Consider the following 22,671-nt stretch of genomic DNA (forward strand, 5'->3'; position numbering starts at 1 on the left):
AGTGTGTTTCTTCATTGTCTTATGATTATCATGCCTCGGGTAACCGAGATGGTGGCATCCTTATACCGAGTGGTCTGGTAAGGCACTTGGAGTATGGGGGTGTTACAAATGGTATCGAGCGACTATCCGAAAACCGTAACCAATGAATCTAATAAACCTAGGGAGTCTAATTAAAATGGACCCGGGGTAGAAGTTGTAGGAGCTAATGCAAAGACTTGGGAGACGTCCTAAAGTCGCGAACTCGCCCTATAATTTTGAACCGGTCACATGGGATATGAGTCGGGATCGCTATGTGCATACTTTGTGTGTTGTGTATCTATGTAGTAAGGTGTTGTATGAATCAATGGATGTATACATGTGGAGGATGTGAGATGTGTAGTGAAGGATAATGATGATATGATTATAATTGTCATTGATTGAATACATGAATTGCAAGACGGTTGGTTTGTAATGTTGTTTTGAATTGGTTGAAAAGATGAGTTAAGGAATTGCATGAGAATATGAAATTCATGTGGAGGACATGTTTATGTGATGGAAGTGGATTTTCTACTTTTGCTATGTTAGTAACATGTGAATAGGGGATTCCATGTCGTACATTATGTTATTGTGTACGTGAGGTTATAAAATAAGAGCATGTGGGTAAATCGTGATTGACAAGTTCAATAATCTATGTGCATGATGAATGTTGTTGCTTGGCTTTTGAACATAGTAACATATGATTAGCAATACTGGTTTTATGAGTCGAGTCGTTTTGTCTACCTTGTGGTTGTTTAAGTCGTTTGGGAAGTAAAAATCAATAGTTGTGTTTTTCGATTATAAAGAGGTTGTCTTTAAACTGTTATAACTTGAGATGCATAAATGATTTTGATGTGATTCCAATTGGAGGTGATAGCTTGTCCTTTTACGATTCTAACGATAGGTCACACGCCCAAAACGACCAAGTAATGAGTGAGTTATGACTGTTTTACGAAACCTGGACAGTGCTGAGAATTGGGGTACTCGATCGAGTAACTAGGATACTCGATCGAGTAAGGGGGCACTCGATCGAGTACCTTAGCTACTCGATCGAGTAGCCCTGGTGATTTGTTTTACGTGCTTCGGATCTTCACCTACTCGATCGAGTAAGTCCCTTACTCGATCGAGTGGCCTGTACTCGATCTAGTGACCCCTGTTTTGGGTCATATGCTTATCTTTTGACATTCGTGCATATTATGTTTAATTCAAAGTTGCTATTCTACTTCTTATTGTATTGTTTTACACGTGAGTTGGTCTTGATACGTAAGTTACCCAATCTATGGGGTGGTGAGAGGCACCTTATGGCGAGTATGAGTTTGGTGGGAGGAGATGAGCTATATGTGGCTGTGCTGAGTAGTGGAAAAATACAAGAAAGATCATTATGGCTTAATTGAGACATAGAGCATGTTTTCTGAGATGAGATGAGTGATATGAGTGTGTGTTAAATAATGCAAGAGTAAGTGAATGTGGGCAAGGGATGATGTGAGTCTAAGGAACGTGAGAATAAAAAGATTGAAAGTAAGGAGGTGGATAGTGGCAGCTTGAGATGTGTAAAGAATTATGGAGGGAGATAGTTAGGAGTCGTGTGGGTTAAGGATATATGTAGTGAAAGTTCGTTTAAAGGGGTTGAGAAGAGTGGTATACAGTGAATTTTATGGAGACATGTCGCGAGGTAGATTTGTACACAGTGAGTAAGTTTGGGAGATTTGGTTTATCAAGAGATGAAACTACATGTGATTTCTTTGGGCATTTAACAGTATGAAAGGAATTTTGATTTCTAGAGAGGTACAAAGGAGATGCAATTGTTTGAACAGTGAAAGTTGATTTTATGGATAGATTAGTGGCAAGTGTGAGGGATACCATAATAAGAGAAAATCCATGGTAAGAAAGAGTGAGAAGATATCGATATAAAATAATGAGATGTGAGTCTTGGAGCAATGAGAAAGTAACCGGAACACTAAAGAGTTAGGAAGAAGTAATAAGGAGTTTTATGGTTAATTGAATTAGAGAGTAAAAGAAAAGAATGAGGGGAGTAAAACTAGGAAGATGTTGACCGAAGTTATGTGACATAAAATTGAGGAATTGTCGAGATGTATGATACTATCAAGAGTAAGTAAGTTAATGGTTATACAGAAGTTTCAGGACAACATGATTAATCATGAGTTTCGAGGAATTAAAGGAGTATGAAGTTGGTGGAGTATTTGCACGATACGAGATTTTTGGTGGAGAGTTAGATGATGATACAATTAAGGATAGTATTGGGAAGAATGTTGAGGTAATTTTGTTAATGGATTGGATGTTCGTTATTTGGGATGTCAACCAAAGATAGGAAACAAATCGTGATGTTTAGAGATGAGTGTGAGAGGTTTGATGCCCGGACGGCGGTAGTGTTATGGTTTGTGACTAGTGGTTATGGGTAATGGTATATTAGAAAGGTAACAATTCTAAAGAGGTTGATTTTGCGAGAGACCAGTTGATAAGTACTGATTATGAAAGAGTATAAGATGTGGTTATATGAGGCGGTTGTTAGTAGTTGAGCATTAATGGTGTGGCTACATTTGGCAGAGGGTGATGGATATGCGAAAGGGAGAATATGTTATGAGGTGTATACGAGTTAAGCTCGGGCGACAGGTAACCTATGTTGAGTGGTAACTTACGTGATCAGGATTGACTAGTTGGTTGTGATTACGGGTCTATGATATGTGTAAATGTTTGTGTGAGGTTCTGACCTCACAAGAAGTGGTATGATGTGATAATTATAAAGTTGTTTTATGAATGTTCTGTAATATATAGGTTGGACACGGTAATTTAATTGAATAATATCCAAAAAGGTAATAACTTGATTAATTTGACATGGCTAGTTATAATTTTATGTGTATTAATAACACATGTGTATTCCGTGAAATGGTAGAGATGATGTTCATGAGATGCTTATCTGTTTATCCATATAATATGTTGCGTGGTGATTTAATAAAGTGGATTTGAGTAAGTTTTCTTGTCTGAGAAGTTATGCTTAGTCAGTGTTTATAGGAATCGTATGCAGTTGTGATGTCTATCGGTGTGGTTGTGGTGCCTCGGGTGGTGATCCGGGCAGGGTACATAATGTTGTGATGCGGGTATTTTCGCACTACGGTGTGGCTGTTAGTGGCGGTGTTGTGATGCCGTCACCGGTTGTGGTGGAGTAGGCGGGATGATTATGATTCGAGTTTCGAAAGTGCATACCAGTTATTCATAGTTTGTTGTTTTGTTTGATGTTGCTCCTGCGAGTTTTGATTTACGAGATAGACAGTTGTCTTGTTTATTGATGTTTTCTTTACCAAGTTAAGTTGGGAATGAGGGTATAGTATGACATGAAATAGAGTCGTATATGTTTCCGTTGTTGTCAGGGTATAGTGATGTTCTATTGATGGGACACGGTTGTGAGAGGTTATTCTGATAATTTTGATCTTGTTCTAGAGAAGGCTTTAGTAGACATGGTAATGACAAGTGGTCCGTAGGACATGTGTGGTAATGATCCGAAAAGCTGCGGCAGTGGTTCATAATCTTTTGTTGGGACGGTGAGTGTAGGGTGTTGGGGGAATTAGTGTCATATTAGGTTATGTATGAGTCTTGCGGCAATGAAGGAAAGAACTGGAGGGTCTAGTGTGAGTGTACGTAACAAGTGTGGATCGTGAGTTATGCGTTTGGGAGATAGGTGCTTTATATAGAGAGGTATGTCATGTTGCGGTAATGTGGAAAAGTTGAAGTTTTGGGTTAAGATAAAGATTTTGAGGTATAGGTTAGGTGGTGTGGCGAATTAGTTGAGGTATGAGGAATGTTTAAGTAAGAGAACCTTGGATATGTGCATGGCGAGTGTTTAGATTATAAGTGGTTATCTTTGACATGCGATGGTGATGAGGATAATGACACGATATAGCTAGGATTTAGTATTAGTGAGTTACGAGGACGTAACATTTGTCTTAAGAGGAGTAGGATGCGATAAAAGAGAGTTTCATGGTGGTGCATGTTGTAATATAATTGGAAGTAGAGTGTTAGCGTAGCGTAAAGGATCGATTTGTTTTGTGGATGATACTTATAAAAGGCCATGGCCGTGCTTGTAGTAGTGTGATGCTTCGAAGTGTGAGAATATTTTATATAGTGTTGACAGTTGGAGGATGGTGTTATGAGTCTGAGTAAACTTCGAGGACGAAGTTCCTTTTAAGGGGGGTAGAATGTAACATTCCGTTTGATGTTATGAGTATTTTGGTAGTGTATGGAGTTAGTGTTGAGAGAGATATAATGGAGTGGATACGATATCGTGAGCCATGTTGTGGAGGTAGGAATAGTTAGTGGAGTTGGTGTTACGAGTTCATGTTTGGGTTGGAGTTTTGTTTTGAGTTCTTAGTCACGTTGTTGTGTCTTGATCGAGTTAGTATGTTTGTTTTCATGTATGGGTTGAACTTCGGGGACGAAGTTCTTTTTAAGGAGGGAAGACTGTAATACTCCGTATTTATGAGTCTTGGGGTACTCTATCGAGTAGGCCTTACTCTGTCGAGTAAGGGAGTTTTGCGAAATAAAATAGTTTCGACTGTGGGGTACTCGATCGAGTAACTAGGGTACTCGATCGAGTAAGGGGCACTCGATCGAGTACCTTAGCTACTCGATCGAGTAGCCCATTTCTGGGGCTGTTTTGTCGGGTTTTGTTAATAAAGCGATTAAAGTATAAAACACTTCCGTCATTGTTTCCAAATCACTTTTACAAAACCTAAAACCCTGTTTAAGAGAGAAAGCAACAAGTTCATCTTCCTAATCGCATTCTTAGCAATTCCCGGAGTTCAGACGGTCAGTTCTTGTCGTTGTTTATACCGTTGAGTTCCTTGCGTCAAGGGTAAGATCTATGTACCCTTTTTATTGTCTTTCCTTTGATTTGGTTAAACCCTAATTTTGGGATTGGGGGTTTTTATGATTTGTTAAGGTTAGATTGTGATTATGTGATTATGTGATTATGTGATAGGAGAAGGATTTGTAAAGGAGAGGTTTTGAGACAATTTTGCTAGATCGTCCGATGATTGTGTTGCTTTCCGGTAGGATTTCTACTCGCATTAGTCCCATAATGGGATATTGGTGATGTGCTATAGTTAGTTGTTTGATATGATGATTGTGATTGTGATTGTGATTGTGGTTGTGTTTGTTGATGGTTCTCGAGATGCGTTCTCGGCTGAGTGGGGTCACTTGCGGGAGTGATCTCACGCCCTAGTTTCGCCCTTCGTGGAACCCGCCACGGAAGGGGATGTGCACATTAATGGGACAGGGTTATCGCTCGGTATGATGAGCGGGGCTTAGGTGGGAACGGCTGCGGTCCCCCATCGGGTATGGTCCGGTGGACGATCGGTGATTGAGATGATTGGAGTTGGGTTGGTTGTGTATGTGTGACAGTTAAGGTCATGCTCGCTTATCTTATTGTGACATGTATGTTAATTGTGTGATTAGTCGACCCGTTTAAATGTTTTAAAACTGTGGTGATCCATTCGGGGTGGTGGTGGCGATTGCTTAGCGGTATATCTTGGATACGCGTGGGATCTAGTTGGGGATGGAGTCATCACATATCGTAGTCTTTAGTCTTCCATTTGTGTTTGTTAGGACAGTTCCTTTCAGTTGGTTTATAGTTTGAGAACAGTTGTATTTTGCTTACAGTTGGTTTTGTAATGTAATCACTTAAACTTATTCAATAAAGTGTGTTTCTTCATTGTCTTATGGTTATCATGCCTCGGGTAACCGAGATGGTGGCATCCTTATACCTGAGTGGTCCTGGTAAGGCACTTGGAGTATGGGGGTGTTACACTTGTAACGATGTTTATCATTTAGATAATAAAAGACTCAAAACAGGTGATCTCGATCAATCTTATTTATGGCATTGTCGATTAGGAAATATTAACGAGAAACGCATTAAGAGACTAGTGTCAACTGGTATAATTAAACCTTTTGATTTTCAATCATTTGGCATATGCGAATCTTGTATTCTTGGCAAGATGACTCGTGCACCTTTTCTAGGAAAATGATCTCGAGCTAATGAGTTGTTGGGTTTAATACATACCGATGTATATGGTCCAATGACAATCACTGCTAGAGGCAATTATGACTACTTCATTACTTTCACCGATGACATGTGTAGATATGGGTATGTCTACTTAATGAGGTATAAAAGTGAAGCTTTTGACAAGTTCAAGGAGTTTCAGAATAAAGTATAAAACCAATTAAATAAGAAGATTAAAACATTATGAACAGATCATGGTGGGAAATATTTAGGTAATGACTTTAAAGATCATCTTAAAGACTGTGGTATCGTATCTCAGTTAACTCCTCCTGACACACCACACCTGAATGGTGTGGCTAAAACTAGGAATCGAACTTTATTAGATATGGTCCGATCGATGATGAGTCAAACTGAGTTAACTAAGTCATTTCGGGGATTTTCTATTTTATCTGCGATACACTCACTTAATCAAAGCCCCACTAAAGCAACCGACAAAACTCCATATGAGATATGAAAAGGTAAAATCCCGAATTTGCGATACATGAAAGTATAGGGTTGTGATGCTTATGTCAAGAATAAATCTGACGATAAGCTTGCACCTCGTTCTGACAAATGTACTTTTGTAGGCTACCCTAAGGAAACTTGTGGATATTACTTCTACAATAGTCACGAGGACAAACTATTTGTGGCTCGTGAGTCTGTCTTTCTAGAAAAAGAGTTTATTTCTAGAAGACAAAGTGGGAGAAAATTTGAACTTGATGAAGTTCAGGCCACAAACTGATGTGACAGTACAGGAAAATGTTCCTTCTACGTCTAACTCGGTTATTATTCCTTCTGAACCTAGGAGGTTTGGGAGGGTTAGTCGCCAGCCTGATGGATACCTTGGTATTATTAAGGAAGATGGTGACTATGAGGTATTAATTTTAGAAAGCGACGAACCTAAAACCTACAAAGCGGCTATTACTAGTTCTGACTCTAAGTTATGGCTCGAGGCCATGCAATCGGAAATGGATTTCATGTACGATAATTAGGCATGGTACCTGGTTGACTTACCTAAAGATGTTTGACCTCTTCAGTGTAAGTGGATTTTTAAGATCAAAATCGGCATGGATGGACATAAAGATGTCTACAAAGCTAGATTACTGGCAAAAGGTTTCACCCAAGTTCATGGTTTACACTATGACGAAACTTTTGCACCAGTTACTATGCTTAGATCTGTTCGGATAATTTTACCGAACGTTGCATTTTATGATTATGAGATATGACAAATGGATGTCAAGACCGCATTCCCGAAGGGTTTCTGGAAGAGGAGGTGTATATGACACAACCTGAAGGTTTTGTGGATACTGAAAATCCTAACAAATTATGTAAACTTAAGAGATCTATTTATGGTCTTAAGCAAGCGTCAAGGAGTTGGAATCATCGATTTGATCATGTTATTAAACAGAATGGTTTTTCTCGAAGTATTGAGGAACCGTGTTTGCATATGAAGTTTAGTGGGAGTAAAGTTGTTTTCTTACTTTTATATGTGGATGACATATTACTCATTGTGAATGATGTAGATATGCTTGCTTCTATCAAGCAGTGGTTAGGAAATCACTTCCAAACGAAAGATTTGGGAAAAGCTCAGCGCATCTTGGGTATCCGGATCTATAGATATAGATCTAAGAGGATATTAGCTTTAAGTCAAGAAGCTTATATCGATAAGATTCTTGACCGATTCAATATGAAAAACTCCAAGAGAGGTTTTCTACCTATAGGCAGTATGATTACTTTGAGCAAGTCGCAGTGTCCTAGTGAGCCTAAGGATATTGAACGCATGAAATCGATTCCCTATGCTTCCGCTGTTGGATCAATCATGTATGCTATGATGTGCTCTCGTCCTGACGTCTCGTATGGTTTGAGTATGACGAGTCGTTATCAGAAAAATCCAGGTGAGAGTCAGTGGATAGCCCTCAAGAATATTCTTAAGTACTTGAGAAGGACTAAGGATTCATTCTTGGTGTTTAGAGGAGAATCTGAATTACGTGTAAAAGGTTATACGGATGCCAGTTTCTAAACCGATAGGGATGATTTGAAATCCCAGGCTGGTTTTGTCTTTTTGATGAACGGAGGAGCGGTTTGCTGGAGAAGTTTTAAGGAGTCTGTGATTGCTGATTCTACAACGAAAGCTGAGTACATTGCAGCCTCTGAAGCTGCAAAGGAAGCAGTTTGGATCAGGCAATTCTTAGAGGGACTGAAAGTAGTTACGACCGTAGTGGATCCTATCACTTTATATTGTGATAACAGTGGGGCAATTTTTCAGGCAAAAGAGCCCAAGTCTAGTAACATGTATAGACTCGTACTTTGAAAACTTCATGTAATTAGAGATTTAATTGAAAGGAAGAAAATTACAGTCTGTAAGGTTGGGACAGCTGACAAGATAGCTGATCTTTTAACCAAGTCATTGTCTCAAGCTAAGCATGATAGTCATGTAGTTTGTACGGGATTTAGACGAATGCCTGAACTGTTGTAAATTATACGATATGTAATAATTAAGATATTGTATTTATTATTTCATATATGATAATTGCATCTATCGTTTAACTCTTATCTATAGTTTTATCTGAATTTAAATACTTTGTTTTGTCCAAATAGGTTGTATTGACAACGTCGAACCCTATTAAAGTGAACTGGATTAACATTGTATTTTGTCCCTAGTTAATTAATTAGGCAACGTCTCGGAGTGACAAGATTGTAAGACGATTGATGACAAGTTCGACTGCCATTTGGTCATAGTGATGGTTGGTCGATTACATAGGCAAATTGTGAGACGATTTGTCGGCCAGTGACCGTTTATAGAGTCTTTTTGTTTCTAGGTCGTGGCGAGGACTTCTATTTATTCCTTCGAGTCAATTCTTTGGACCGGTGACTATTTGTCTGAGTTGGTGCGGTTTTCCGGTGGCTTAGTTTTTTGCTCTAGGTCGCGCCGTAAAAGGAGGCCAATGAGCATTTACTGGGTCATTGTGATCTGCATCGAACAAAGAAAATAGGTCAACATGATTGTCCATCCATGTCATATTTATTATCTCAAGGCCACTCGAGGAGAGGTGACTGGAAATGCGTGGCCACGCTCGGATGCGATCTATAGTAGATTATCCGGTCAGGCAGTCATTCTCCGGATCGAGGAAACCACTTTTTGACATGATCACGTGCAAGAACGACTTGAAAGACATCTTGCATTGAGTGGGAGATATTATTAGACAAGAGAATTGGTAACGCACACTTGTATTGGACAAGTGGGAGATTGTTGGAGTGAGTGTCCTCCACAATAGTGCGTTTACATATTAAATCTCGTACAAGGAATATAATGGACTTATTTCATATATTTGTCAGTTGATTAACGTTTATCGGTAATGCTCGGCTGACTAGAGTTTGACGTTACTGCCGTGTGATGGCGGTGATCAACTGATCCCTTTAGATCACACCTATCGGATGACGCCCAAATTGAATAAATTAATTATTTTCATGAGATACAATATAAGTAATTCCTTGTATTAATTGACTTTTAATAAGTCATATGAATGTATTATTTGATGATGGGTTACGAACTCGGGCCAAGAGGATTTATTATTTAATTATGTGGTAATTAATTAATAAATATAAATTAGAATAATTAATTAATTGCTAATTTACTAATTTTATACGATATGTGTGTATTTTGGAGGTGGAGGTAATTAGCTAATTAAATTTACAAGAAGCTGTAAAATTAGCTAATAGAATCTTATAGGACACATTTATATTGATAAAATGGTCTAATAATACTTAAAAGTTGGGTGAACATAATTTGTTAATTTATATTATTTAAGTGTTAAATAATTAAATTAATATTTAATTATATAAGATAATTAAATATAGGACTTATAAGCATTCGTGGGATAAATGTCGAAAATAGAAATGGACCCAAATGACATGTGTGCCGCCTAAATAACATGATGATAGTCATCAAGTGGTTAGACACATTCCACAATCTTTTGTTGGTCATTTCTTTACATTTTTACCATCTATATATACCCCTCAACACACACATTTGCATGGATGATTTTTAGATCGAAAAAAACCCTCTAAATTAGTCTCTCTTGGCCGGTTTTGGTGAGGGAAAAAAAGGCTCCAAAATTTGTCTATTTTTCCTTCATCAAAATTGATGAATAGTTGATCAAAATAATCCAAATAAATTCACAAATAATAATAAATATAATCTTATATTATTAGTGTAATAATATTACATATTACAAGGTTTACTACTATTATTATCTAGTTAATAATTTTAGTAGTAATTTGGGCTATTCTTGGGTGTATCCAAAGGAGGTCACCTAGGTTGGTGATTTGGGTTGGAGGATCATTTTTTTCATCATAGCTCAAGAACTACAAAGGTAGGAGACCTTTGTGGTGCCCTTATTGCCTATTTTCAATGTAAGGATATTTTTCCTTTTCTTTATCTTTGCATGCATGTAGTTTTAGACCATCACATAAAATTAGCTAGTAATTTTATTGTCATAAGATGAGTCTAATATGGTCTAATATACTAATAATATGTACATAATACATATTACATAATAATAATCAATATATAATAACGTTACCAACTTTAATATACACTAGCATATTTTCGTCTTATTATTACCGAATAAGAATTTTCTTACGGTTACAAATTAATCCTCTGTTAAATTAAAATATAGGGTATTACATCAACAACATTATTTCGCACAACAATATTTAACAACTTCATTTCTCACAACAATCATAATCTCATCATAATCAACATCATCACATCAACATAGAAATTCATAGATATATTGAAGTGGAATGGGGAAACCTTATCTTAGCAATATACCGCAAGCAGTCATGCGCTAGAAGCGTTCCTCTACGAAATTGTCACCTACTTAACATAATTGTACATAATTACTACTAATACTACCCATTAATCCCACATAAACCAATTGATAGGCTATCACACACCTAACAAAGATACCCTTGACTTGGCTAACAAATGAATGTAGTAAAGTAATAGATGTCGAACACAAGGAAACGGGAGTTGCTAAACAAGTTGTCATGGAGCAAATTTTATCAAGGTCGGTTACGATTTGTGTTTGGTTTGGTTGGTAAAACTCGTGGTAAAATAATGTATAAATCATTAATAATAAAAGAGTCTAGGGGAGTCGGGTCACACATACAATTATGTAAATGCTCATGTTAAATTAGGAATTGATAATAACGATAATTGTTTAGGTCTAATGACAACCACCTCTCGGCTTTATTGTCAACCATAGAATGGGTTCTAGCGAGCTCTCGCTATTACTAGATCGGTCTACTTTGTTCAAAATCCATCCATCACCGACTATGTCAAGACACCTCCAAGTATGCAAAACCTGTCAAAAGCGTGATTCATTAGCTTAGAAAGCTACAATAAGGGAAATGCAAGGAGGAATGACATTATGCAAATGACAAATGGGTGGACACAACATGGAACTTTTTATGAAATTTTCAAGTTTTTCAATTTTTTTTTTTGGATTCTTCAAATATATGAAAGCAATAAAAAAGACCACTAAATCCCTCCCCCAAGCTAGAACAACACATTGTCCTCAAAGTGTAAAACGGGTTTAAGCGCAAAAAACCACATAGAAGGACAAATAAAACCAACAAGGGGAGATGGGGATGACACGTGGAAATAAAGAAGGGAAAGAAAGCATACAACCGCGTAAAATCTCCCCCAAGCTAGCTTGAAAACGGGGGCAAATTCCAATCCAAGTAGCAAAGTACCTGTGAAAGACAAGCTACTGCATACTATAGCAAGCTAATTGTCTTATTGTCTTAACTATTACAACCGAATTAAAATTGCAATTATCCAAAAACTGTAAATTGTCTCAAAAACATAATTAAACACGGGTTGCCTCCCAAGAAGCGCAATTTTACAATCTTGCTAGACTCTTGTTCTCCATGAAAATGATCCATTTTTTGTGTTTAAAAAACATGTCAAAGCCCTTAGAAGTCTATCATGTACCTGCGCATAAGGAACACAAAAGCATATGTAAGTGAATGATAAGATATAGGCATGAAAGATCAAAGGTAAGGATTGATAAATCTTATCAATGGGCGCATGTGGGACTTCAAAAAGGACCATCAAACTACTCCATTCGTCAGCAAGAGATGGAGCTACAAGCTTATTAAGACCATGAAATAAACCTTAAGTGCACAAATTATCATTCTCAACGGTCTCTAATAGGTGGCATGAAGAATCAAGGAGATGGGAATCATAAAAAATTGGGGGTTCATCCCATTTAACCTCTAAAGTAGGATTGCTTAATCCTCCATCAACCTCAAATGAGTCAACAAAATCCTCCGTGAAAGGATTTTCAAAGGAGTCTAAGGACTCGGGCAAAACTTCATTTGAAGGCTCAACCTCATCATAATCACAAGGAAGTTCAACAACATCGTCCATAGCATGTGTCTCATCTACTACAAGGTCAATGTCATCAACATGAGTCTCCAAATGGTCAACCGGAATGACACTAGGGGGAATTTCAAAATAGAAAGTCGGACCATCGTCATCGTCATCCAATAATTCAAAATCATTAGGGGCAATAGACTCACATTATGAGGGTGGAATGGCAAAAGGAGAAAAAATAGGCTCACGTGGTCTCGGTTTCTTTTGAGAAAGTTGGTCCAAACGAGCCTGAAAAACTTTGAGCTCCTCTTCAATGAGCCATAAAGCTTGTTGGCGAGCTACCTCCCGACATTGGGCAGCCATGAACCTTAGGGACACCCAAAGCTCCTACCTACTCTTATAGTAAAGACTCCCACAACTAATATAAAGAGCCAAATCATGGGACTTAGAATCCATAACTTCAAGCACGACCTGATCCAATTCATATTCACTGTATATAAATCTAAAAGAAGCAATACAGCCGACGTATTCTTCCAATTGGCAAAGATAGTCATGAAAGGGTTGGCTTTGTTGTTGCAAGAAAAGGGAATACAACCATTATAGAAGGCTAAGCGGATCCCTCTTGAGATAGCTTCATTACCTACAAAATAGGCACTAAAACTACAAAGAAACCATAAAAACGGTCCCCAGAAACAAGTGTTCCCGAGGACAAAATAAAACAAGATAAAATTCAACCACTAATAGCAAACAAAACAATGCTCCCCGGCAATAACGCTAAAATTTAATAGGCTATCGCACACCTAACAAAGATAATGAAATACCCTAGTAACAAATGAATGTAGTAGTAGGGGTCGAACACAAGGAGACGGGAGTTTCTAAATAAGTTGTCATGGAGAGAATTTTATCAAGGTTGATTAACGATTGGGTGTTTGTTTTGGTTTTAACAACAATGATAAAATAATGAAAGAAAACAATAATAAAAAAGATTCTAGAGTAATCGGGTCACACATGCTAATAAATAGTTGGTCATGTCAAACTAGGAATTCTTAATAACGATAATTGTTTTGGCCTAATGACAACCAACTCTCGGCATTATTGTCGACCATAGAACGGGTTGTAGCTTGCTCTCGCCATTACTAGATCGGTCTACTAAAATATGCTTAGTCTAATTCAATTATGTGCCTCTCGACTTTTAGAAAGAATTAACAAATCTAATCTAGGATTGCGATCAATAATCAAAGACTAACAATTCAATACAAGGATGTGATAGAAACTATTAATCGATATAATAGCATCCGATTGCAACAATTACAAATACTATTTATGCATGGCTCCCCTAATCAATAGACTAATGTACTACTCACACATAATGAAGATTAAGCTATTAACATATGAAAACATGATGACAATGGAATAATGAAATAGGCGGTATAATGATTAACAAATGATGAATTAACAAACTAACTAGTAATGAAAATGGCAAAGGAATTAACAAAGTAAGTACTAGAAATAGAATTACCTTAACAATAGAAATAGAACATGGAAATGAAGAACAAGGTAGTAAATGGAAATAACTTGAAATGTAATTTGAATTATAACTTGAAATTGCTAAAGGAAATTATTTAGAACAATAAGGAAATGTTTGAAGGAAATCTAAACTCTTCTAAAAACTGAAATAAAATGTATGAAGGTGTGTAAAAGTGTATGCAAATGACCGATTCGACACCCCTATATCGGACTTAGGTGATTGAAATGTAAAGATCGTAAATGAAGGTGACCCCGATCGGGGTCGTGGTAATATGACTTTTCTTCATAAATCCTTGATTAATTGGCATAAGGAATCCGATGACACCTCTTAATGCCTCTTAATCCCTCGACTAAATGCACAATAGGGAATCCTAAACTTGCAATCCTCATTTGATTATTTGGACTTCATTTGGGCTTTTATTTTCATTTCTTTACTTTTGCATCAACCCAAGTCAGTTTCTTCATGATCGGGATTTCCCAAAATGCCCCTCTATGGTCAAGTCTCATTTACATTAGCCTTGTGAACTTTGGTTCTTGCTAGTTTGACGGGAAAAAAGTTATCGAATGTTTCATTTCCTACAAAATGTAATGAGTACAAGCAAAAACACCTAAAACATGGTATTAGCTCACAAATACACTTATAAAAGTGCAATAATCAAATAAAACCGAGCCAGAGTAGGGAGTAAGATCATATATAAATTAGACACATCACCAATTTCCCCAAGCTCCCAAAGGCTAGGATTAGACTAGATGATTGAAAACAAGAACTACAGACATGCACAACGGAGACTCAAAACACGGTATGAATTAAACCATAGATCGATAACTGCGACGATCTTCTCAACAAATTCTTATGATAGAGTTTAGGGGGAGGTTTAGAGAGGACTAGGGTTAAAATGATGATAATGAAATGTTTTAAGCGTAATCATAACCTCCTCCCTTAAACACGAAATGACTTAACCGTCTTAATACTGTAACACCCCAAAAGATTATGAGATTAAGTTGTTCCACATCGGGAATTTGAGTGACTTACGAGATGTTTATAAGGGCTTCCACCCACCACTTAGTAACAAGGCCTTGTGATTTTGGGCTTAAGTGAGGATAAGTAATGGGCCCAAAGATGCACATCCCATCTTTAGGATTGTGTTACGACGGTGGTGGGTCGAGTTATTATAAATGGTATCAGATCAACTCTGCGACCGTGTGGTGAACCTGTGGTCAAGAGAACTCGGGTTACCCATCTATCGGGGAGGATTCTTCTGGGCATAACGAGAACGTTGTGTTTTTTAAGTGGGGGAGTTTGTAACACCCCAAAATATTATGAGATTAAGTTGTTCCCCATTGGGTGTAATACTCCGTACTATGGGAACTTAATTCATAATTATTTTCGTAAATGTTTTAAAAATTATCACTAGGGAATTATAAAGTGTTAATTAATAATAGGATACTATTCAGTTGTATAGTGGTAAGACGAAATAAATATAACAATACTAATAATAATAAAGATAGAGAGTAATAATAATAATAATAATAATAATAATAATAATAATAGTTATATAACTAGCTACCCTACCCTACACTATTTAAATATTAATATTTTATAATTTTATTATTATAATAATATACCTAAACTATATACACATATTATAGGCCATTCTCTTTCCGTTTTTCTATAATCACACCAAAAACAAATCAAACACAAAAAAAAGAAACGCAGAGAGGAAGAGCAGCGGCAGACGAGTTCTAGTGAAATAGCAAGGAGGCGGTTGTCCATGTTTAGCGCCATCTAGTCATCCTCACCATCTCCTTTCCGTCAGCACTTTGTGTATAGTCAATAAAAGTTACCGTCTTGTAACCATTCCTTTATCTTATGCATAGCGGAGTCAAAATTAGATCGTTTTATGTCCGAATTGATAGTTATGCCGCCTAATCTTATGGGTAGTTTAAGACTGTTTATTATAGGGTTCTTTGAGTCGTAAAATTCAAGCCTTGGAGACATGTTTGGTGTCGTGTGTAAGGCAGTGTGCTGGTCTGTTTTCACTTAGAACTCGCTAGTGTTCTAATCCTCGTTTTGTTCTCGGATTGTACTAATTATAGCGGGTCACTGGTTATCTTAATATCGGGATTGAGGGAGTAACCTTATCGGTCCACAGGGGTTCATTTTAGGACTCTCATGAGGTGGTTTTAGGCTGTTTAAAGTCGGGTTTAACTTCTGGGCAGTAGCAGGTCGTAGTACTCTGTTTTAGCGCCGTTACGGCGAAGGTTCATGGTTGTTGGGTGTTGTTGATCGTGATAGGTGATGCGTCGTGGTCTGGTTGTTGAGTTGGTGTCCATAGGTGAGTTACTGGTCGTCGGTTTTGGTCGTGGCATGGTGCTCGGGTGGTAGTAATGTATGGTTGACGAGTCATCGGGCATGGCCTATTTGTGTATTGCCTGTTTGTGGTCTGTGGAGTATGCTGGGATTTATTATTGATAGGGGATGATATCATGGTCTGGTGGTAAGTCATAATCTTGGCTACTTTAGAATTTGAGCGATAAATATATAAGCACTTGGTTTATTGAAGGTAAGAGTAGTGGAAGTTAATTATATAATGAAGGTGATGATACAATAGATGAAATTTACAGGAATGGCATCGTAGACTATGAGTCCTTTGTCCGTAAGGTTGCAACATGTTGGATACTAGCCATTAACTATTTATTAATTAATTGAAATTTGTAGATATGGGATTACCAGCATGTATATGTGGGTTGGGCATTTATTTTATAAATATTATGGATACAAAGTTGCAGGTAGGCTGGACGTTTAACATTGTTACATATGTTATGTGGAACGGGTGTTCCTTGAGTCTCGTGTTAACACGTATTTTATTTAGATAGTAAAGCAATTGTAGGTAATTACTAATTTAATTATTTCTACGACGACTTTTAGAGTAGAGTATATTATGAATAGGATCGATTTTAATTATATGTGGTGTATATATACTATGTAGGTCGGATTGAGAAAGGACTGCTATTACATGCACTTTGTTAATTGAATTTGCCACCGTCGGAGATAGGAATATCCTACTCAACCTTGTTTTATGTCCTTATATGGCGGAGTTATGTCTCAGATATGTTTTATAAAGAATTGTGGTTAAGAGTATTATATTAAATGTTGAGATGGATGTCACTCTTATTTATACTGTTGCGATTATTATTGATAAGTGATACGATTATTGTGAGGAGTTCTGCATAGTGGGAGAGACGCTACTGCCAGTTGTGCATAACAAGAGAGTTGTTACTGCCAGATGTGCATTGTAGGGTGGGTACTACTGCCAGTTGAGCATGGTATGAGATTGCCACTGCCAGTTGAGTTGAGCATGGCATGGTGTTAAGGGGGTTGTGCTACTGCCAGTGAAATCGTTGAGTTAGTTACGGTATGGTTGGATGAGTTGGCAATGACTGGATATTGGTTGGTTGTGTTTTATTTGGTCGTGACATGGTGCTCGGGTGGTAGTAATGTATGGTTGACGAGTCATCGGGCATGGCCTATTTGTGTATAGCCTGTTTGTGGTCTGTGGAGTATGCTGGGATTTATTATTGATAGGGGATGATATTGTTTTGGTAAAAATTTACCGACTATTGATTTAATTTAGTGAGTGATAGTGATTAATCTACGACCGATTAATATTGGATTATGACGAATTTAAGGAATAAATATGCAACAAAGTAAAGAAGGAAAAGATGAACGAAAAGAATGACACGGAGGATTTTTGGTGACGCGGAAAACCCGGTATGGGAACAACCGCGGGGGGAGTCGGAACCCCGCCAATTTTGCACTATAATCGATGTAAAATGCCCAAGTAAGGAAATATAAATACAACGTTGCTAGAGAAATATTGCTTAATTATTTGTGGGATTTGGAGAAGTGTTGCCTCAGATCAATGTTGAATGCCTTGAGTGTTGATCTCTCGTCCTTATATAGTTGCTGGAGTCAGATCTAGGGTTTTTGAGATGCTTCTGCTTCTGTTGCTAAATTCCTAGTCAATTTCCTAAAGAATAGGGGTTGGTTAGTTGACTTGATTGTTAATTCCTTTTGCACGTGTGCTTTTTAATGGGCCAAAGTGTGCTTGTTTTATTCTTGATCCCATGGTCCACACCTTGCCACTTCACCAATTCTTTCTCTCCTTCATCCCCCAATCATCGTATGCCATGTTGCCAAGCTTTTCGCCACTTTTCTTACCTATGATACGCTGCCACGTCACGAGTGATAAATGGTATTTTTTATCTATAACAATTGCCCTCAAATTTCCGTCTTAAATATTTTTAGGCGGAAATTTCTGTTTGCGATGCGGAGAACTGACGGAGCTTTATCAGTTACCTTAGCCTTGATAACTTCCCTATTTGATCCAACTGCCGCAATAACTCTCCCACTCTCCCACTAACTCTTCCTCTCTCTCCTTTATATCCCCTCGGTATTCCCCTACCTCTCTACCTTCTCACTTCTCCATCATTATCAATCACTTTCATCTTTCTCTCTCATAAACCCTCCTTCTTTCTCATTTGCTTTTCCACAGGTACTTCGTCTCCTACTTGTTTTCTTTTCATTTCTTTGCACATCATGTAACAAAAATCTGCTTCTTCGACCTCGGCCTCGGATCCAGTGATGCCACATGATCTCTTCCCTTCCGGCGGTGTACTTTCCGCCAAGCACTCCTGTGACTCCGATTTTACTCCGGAGGATCTTGCTCATATCAAGGAAATATTTGGTTTCTCCGATGATGTGGTATTTCACATTCCAACCCCGGGCCAAAAAGCCGACTCTGTGAGGGCGGGGTGGATATGTCTATATGAATATGCTTTCCGTCTGGGTTTCTGAACTTGAATCACTTGGCTATTTGCCAAGTAGCTCCATATACTTGGCGAACTTTGCTTGCGATTAATGCTATGAATAGCCGTTTCGGTTATGGGATCGGTCTCTCGGACCTTGCACACTTGTTTTCGGTCAGGTCCCTCAGTCGGGGTCAAGTGACCATTCAGGTTCGAGATGGGGAAAAGAATTGCATTATCTTCCCCGTGAAGCCGGATGATAGCAAGTGGTTTTCCCGCTTTATTTTCGTGAAAATTGACACTCTTCCCCGCTCCTCACGACTACATTGTCGTGTCGGCGGTCAATGTACGGTATTTGCATGCCCTTATTCCGTGTATTTTTCTTTGATGCTTATATTTCCTTACTTGGTTTTTTGTGCAGATTTGTGCCACTTGCCTTTGTCCTCCGACAAAACTGCGTCTCTTTCCAAGTTATTTAGTCCACCCTCCGAGAATAGGACCTTCCCAACGGTTCAGATTCTCGTGGTGAAGAAAAAAGGCCGGTGAGGAAAAAGAACATCGAGAATCAATGTCGATCGGTGTGTTGCTCTTCTTCTTTTTTACCACGTTCGCTTTCTCGGATAGTTGATATATCTGGTTCTGACTTGATCTTTGCTGCTTCCAGGCTCTGCAAAATCTAGAATTTCGCTGGACGATGTCCTGGCTCAGAAAGAAAAGGAGCGGGTCGCAGTTGCCCCCAAGCTTGCTGAGAAGAGAAAATCCACCCCTGCCCCTGGTTCTGGGCCTCGTCCTAAGAGAAGATCTGCTGCTGTGGGCCGGGCTAAGGAGCAGTCTCCTATTGAAGCTACTCCTCTAGCTGTGAGGCCTCCACTGCTCGAGCACGGGCAGTCTGCTTCTGGGGATCCCCCGGTTCCCAAACCTACGCCTGCTTCTAGCCCTGCCATGTCTGCTTCTGCTTCGATCCCAGCATCTGGAGTCGTCCCTGCTTCTGGAGCTGCTCCTGCTTCCAAACCCACTCCTGCTGCTGGGGTTATTGTTCTTACTCTTCCGGATGATTTTGGAAGGGCTAAGTCTGCGAGTAATTTGGACTTGATGAAACAGATGCTACTTCCTGCTCCTAGGTTTGCGTTGGACAGCAGGGCCTTGCATGATTTGGTGGATCGTGCAGCGGAGCACTCTTTTGAGGTAAACGAATTCTGATTGCTCCAAAATATTCCTTTTTTTTTTTGACACTCTGCTTTGGTGTGACAGTCCTTCCAGATGGCTCCATATCTGCGGGAGAAGGTACCTCATCTGGAAGCAGAGAATGCTAACTTCCAGAAGCAGACAAAAGAAGCCAATGAGGGCAGGCTTAAAATTCAGGCTGATTTGGACAAGTCCCAGAGTCTGCTATTAAAGGAGGTGGCTCGAAGCGAAGTTGCCGAAATTAGTCTTTTTCTCGCCGAAGGGCGGATTTCTGGTGCTGAAAAGAATGCTGCTGACGCTGAGAAACGCGCCTTAGAAGCTGAGAGACGTGCCTCTGAGGCTGAGAAGCGTGCTTCTGATGCGGAGGCTCGTGTTTCTCAGACCCAGGAAGAGAAGGCTTCTGATGTGCAGGAGTTGAAAGAGACTTTGGCGAATGCTTTGTCCTATGCTGCTCTGGAGACGAAGATCAAGTGTATAAAGGCGTTCCAGAATGGTGAGCATTCGGCTTGGGACTTAGGAGCTGAAGAGGAGAAGCTTGCTGCTGCTTTCCCTGATGGTCTGAACCTGGATGTGCTAGCTGGCTTAGTGGAACCTAGTGTTTCTTCCGCTGGTGATTCAGATGCTGAGGAAGAGGTGAATTCTCCTGCTCCTGACACTCAGGCAGCTGCTTCTGAAGCTGTGGAGCATATTGATATAGATTTGCTTTTTCTGCATCTGAAAGACTCTTATCATATTTAGCTAGTTTCTGGCCCTGCGGTGCGTAGCATTTTATTTTGAACAGTTTAATGTGTTTTGGTCTGGTTCTGATACCAGACGTACTTTGCTTTTGAAACCTAAGTATTTTCTGGTGGATATCTTTTTGTATCGTACCGTTTCTGGTGCTTTGATTTGTGCATGCACGTCGTTTGTTTGGCCATCGTTGTTAGATTGCTGGCTAAGGGGTCTAGTATGCCCACTCGTCCAGACAAGCCAGGCTTGCGTGGGTGCTAATGCATCGCGGGAGGCTGGTTGTCCCGGTTGTACGTGCTTAGCCACAGACACACGCCTTCTGTAATGAATACAGACTCTGCCAGATTAGTTTGCATTTTATTCACTTGGCTTATTTGAAAAAATAAAAAGAGTTCTATACTTAAAACATTCAAAGTGGTTTTACAACTTAAAATTTGTTTGAATTAAAATACGAACAAGGCTGTTTTAGAACCAGAAATGTTGAATTCAGAAATAACATTTAGAACCAGAAAAACATTCAGAGTTAGAAGATATTCAGATCCAGAAAAATATTTAGGGATAGAGAAATATTTTAGAAATAGGAAAATATTTAGAGCCAGAAAAATATTCGGAGACATAAATATACTTAGAGACAGAAAAATATTTAGAGCCAGAAAAATATGTAAGGCAATATCTAGAACCTAGCTGAGCTGTATTTGGTAGGCTGAGTACCCAGTTGTTGACCATGCTGGTGACTTAAGTGAAATATTTTTTCAAGTGGGTGATATTCCAGGATCTGGGAACCATTTGCCCTTCCAAAGTCATGAGTCGGTAGGCTCCATTTCCAACTACGTTCTCTACTTGGTATGGCCCCTCCCAGTTGTAGGCGAATTTTCCTGCTTGTTGGTTCTTGGTATTCTGGAAGACTTTCCTCAGGACCAGATCTCCCACCCGCAGGGTTCTTACCTTTACATTCTTGTTATAACTTCTAGCCACAGTCTGTCGGTAGGAAGCTATCCTGATCTGGACGCTGGTTCTGAGTTCATCTACCGTGTCCAGATTGCTTGTCATTTCTACCTGATTCCTATCTTCTGTTATGCATCCATATCTGTGGGTTGGGACCCTGACTTCGGATGGAATGACTGCTTCTGCTCCGAACACCAGGCTGAAGGGAGTTTGTCCCATTGCAACCTTTGGTGTGGTTCTATCAGCCTAGAGAACCAGAGGTAGCTCTTCTTCCCACTTGCCCCCAATCTCCTCCAGCTTCTTTTTCAGATTTTCAACGATAACCTTATTACTGGATTCAGCTTGTCCATTGGGCTGGGGGTTCCTCGGAGTAGATTTCTGCAACGAGATATTCCACCTAGCACAAAAAGCTTCTGTCTTATTTCCAATGAATTGGGACCCATTATCACATATAATCTCAGATGGAATGCCAAACCTGCATATGATATTGCGTTTAATGAAAGATATCACCTGGGTTTCTGTAACCCGGGAAGATGATTCTGCTTCTATCCATTTGGAGAAGTAGTCCGTCATGGCGAGCATATAGACTTTGTCTCCTGGTGCCCTAGGTAGTGGTCCCACTATGTCCATTCCCCACTCCATGAAGGGCCATGGTGAGATAATCTGGTGCAGAGGCTCTGCAGGCTGGTGGCTAACGTGGGCGTGCCTCTGACAAGCGTCACATCTTTTTGCGAATTCCATGGCATCTTTGCGCATTGTGGGCCAGAAGTATCCCTGCCTCAGTGACTTGTTGGACAGGCTCATGCCCCCTGCATGGTTTCCACATTCTCCACTGTGGAGAGCATGCAAGACAGCCTGAGATTCTTCCCGATCCAGGCATCTGAGGTAGGGTCCAGCGAGGGATTTCCTGAATAGAACACCATCAATTAGTATGAATCTGGATGCTCTCATTCTAAAGCTCCTTACCTCCTTTTTATCTGCTGGTAGGATATCATTCTGCAGCTAGTCTAAGTAAGGTTTCCTC

The 22,671-nt window shown here is 39.1% G+C and overlaps 2 protein-coding genes across 2 annotated transcripts; both read right to left on the reverse strand.

The window, feature by feature from the left end:
* Positions 1–21,437: 21,437 nt before the first annotated feature.
* LOC141630371 (uncharacterized) lies at positions 21,438–21,866 on the reverse strand. The gene has a single exon (XM_074443204.1). It carries the CDS (start codon positions 21,864–21,866, stop codon positions 21,438–21,440), a length of 429 nt encoding a protein of 142 aa, XP_074299305.1.
* A 27-nt stretch (positions 21,867–21,893) lies between these two features.
* LOC141630372 (uncharacterized) lies at positions 21,894–22,403 on the reverse strand. The gene is made up of 2 exons (XM_074443205.1): positions 22,158–22,403; positions 21,894–22,025 (listed from the first exon to the last, which is right to left on the reverse strand). Exons 1-2 carry the CDS (start codon positions 22,401–22,403, stop codon positions 21,894–21,896), a joined length of 378 nt encoding a protein of 125 aa, XP_074299306.1.
* Positions 22,404–22,671: the final 268 nt, after the last annotated feature.

The sequence above is a fragment of the Silene latifolia genome, chromosome Y, assembly GCF_048544455.1.
Source record: "Silene latifolia isolate original U9 population chromosome Y, ASM4854445v1, whole genome shotgun sequence".
NCBI classification, from domain to species: Eukaryota; Viridiplantae; Streptophyta; class Magnoliopsida; order Caryophyllales; family Caryophyllaceae; genus Silene; species Silene latifolia.

Coding starts and splice junctions, on each gene's coding strand:
- LOC141630371 (XM_074443204.1), bottom strand. CDS start 21,866: ATGGGACAAACTCCCTTCAGCCTGGTGTTCGGAGCAGAAGCAGTCATT.
- LOC141630372 (XM_074443205.1), bottom strand. CDS start 22,403: ATGCGCAAAGATGCCATGGAATTCGCAAAAAGATGTGACGCTTGTCAG. Junction 22,026..22,157: donor CCCGGGTTACAGAAACCCAG/GTGATATCTTTC, acceptor ATCTCGTTGCAG/AAATCTACTCCGAGGAACCC.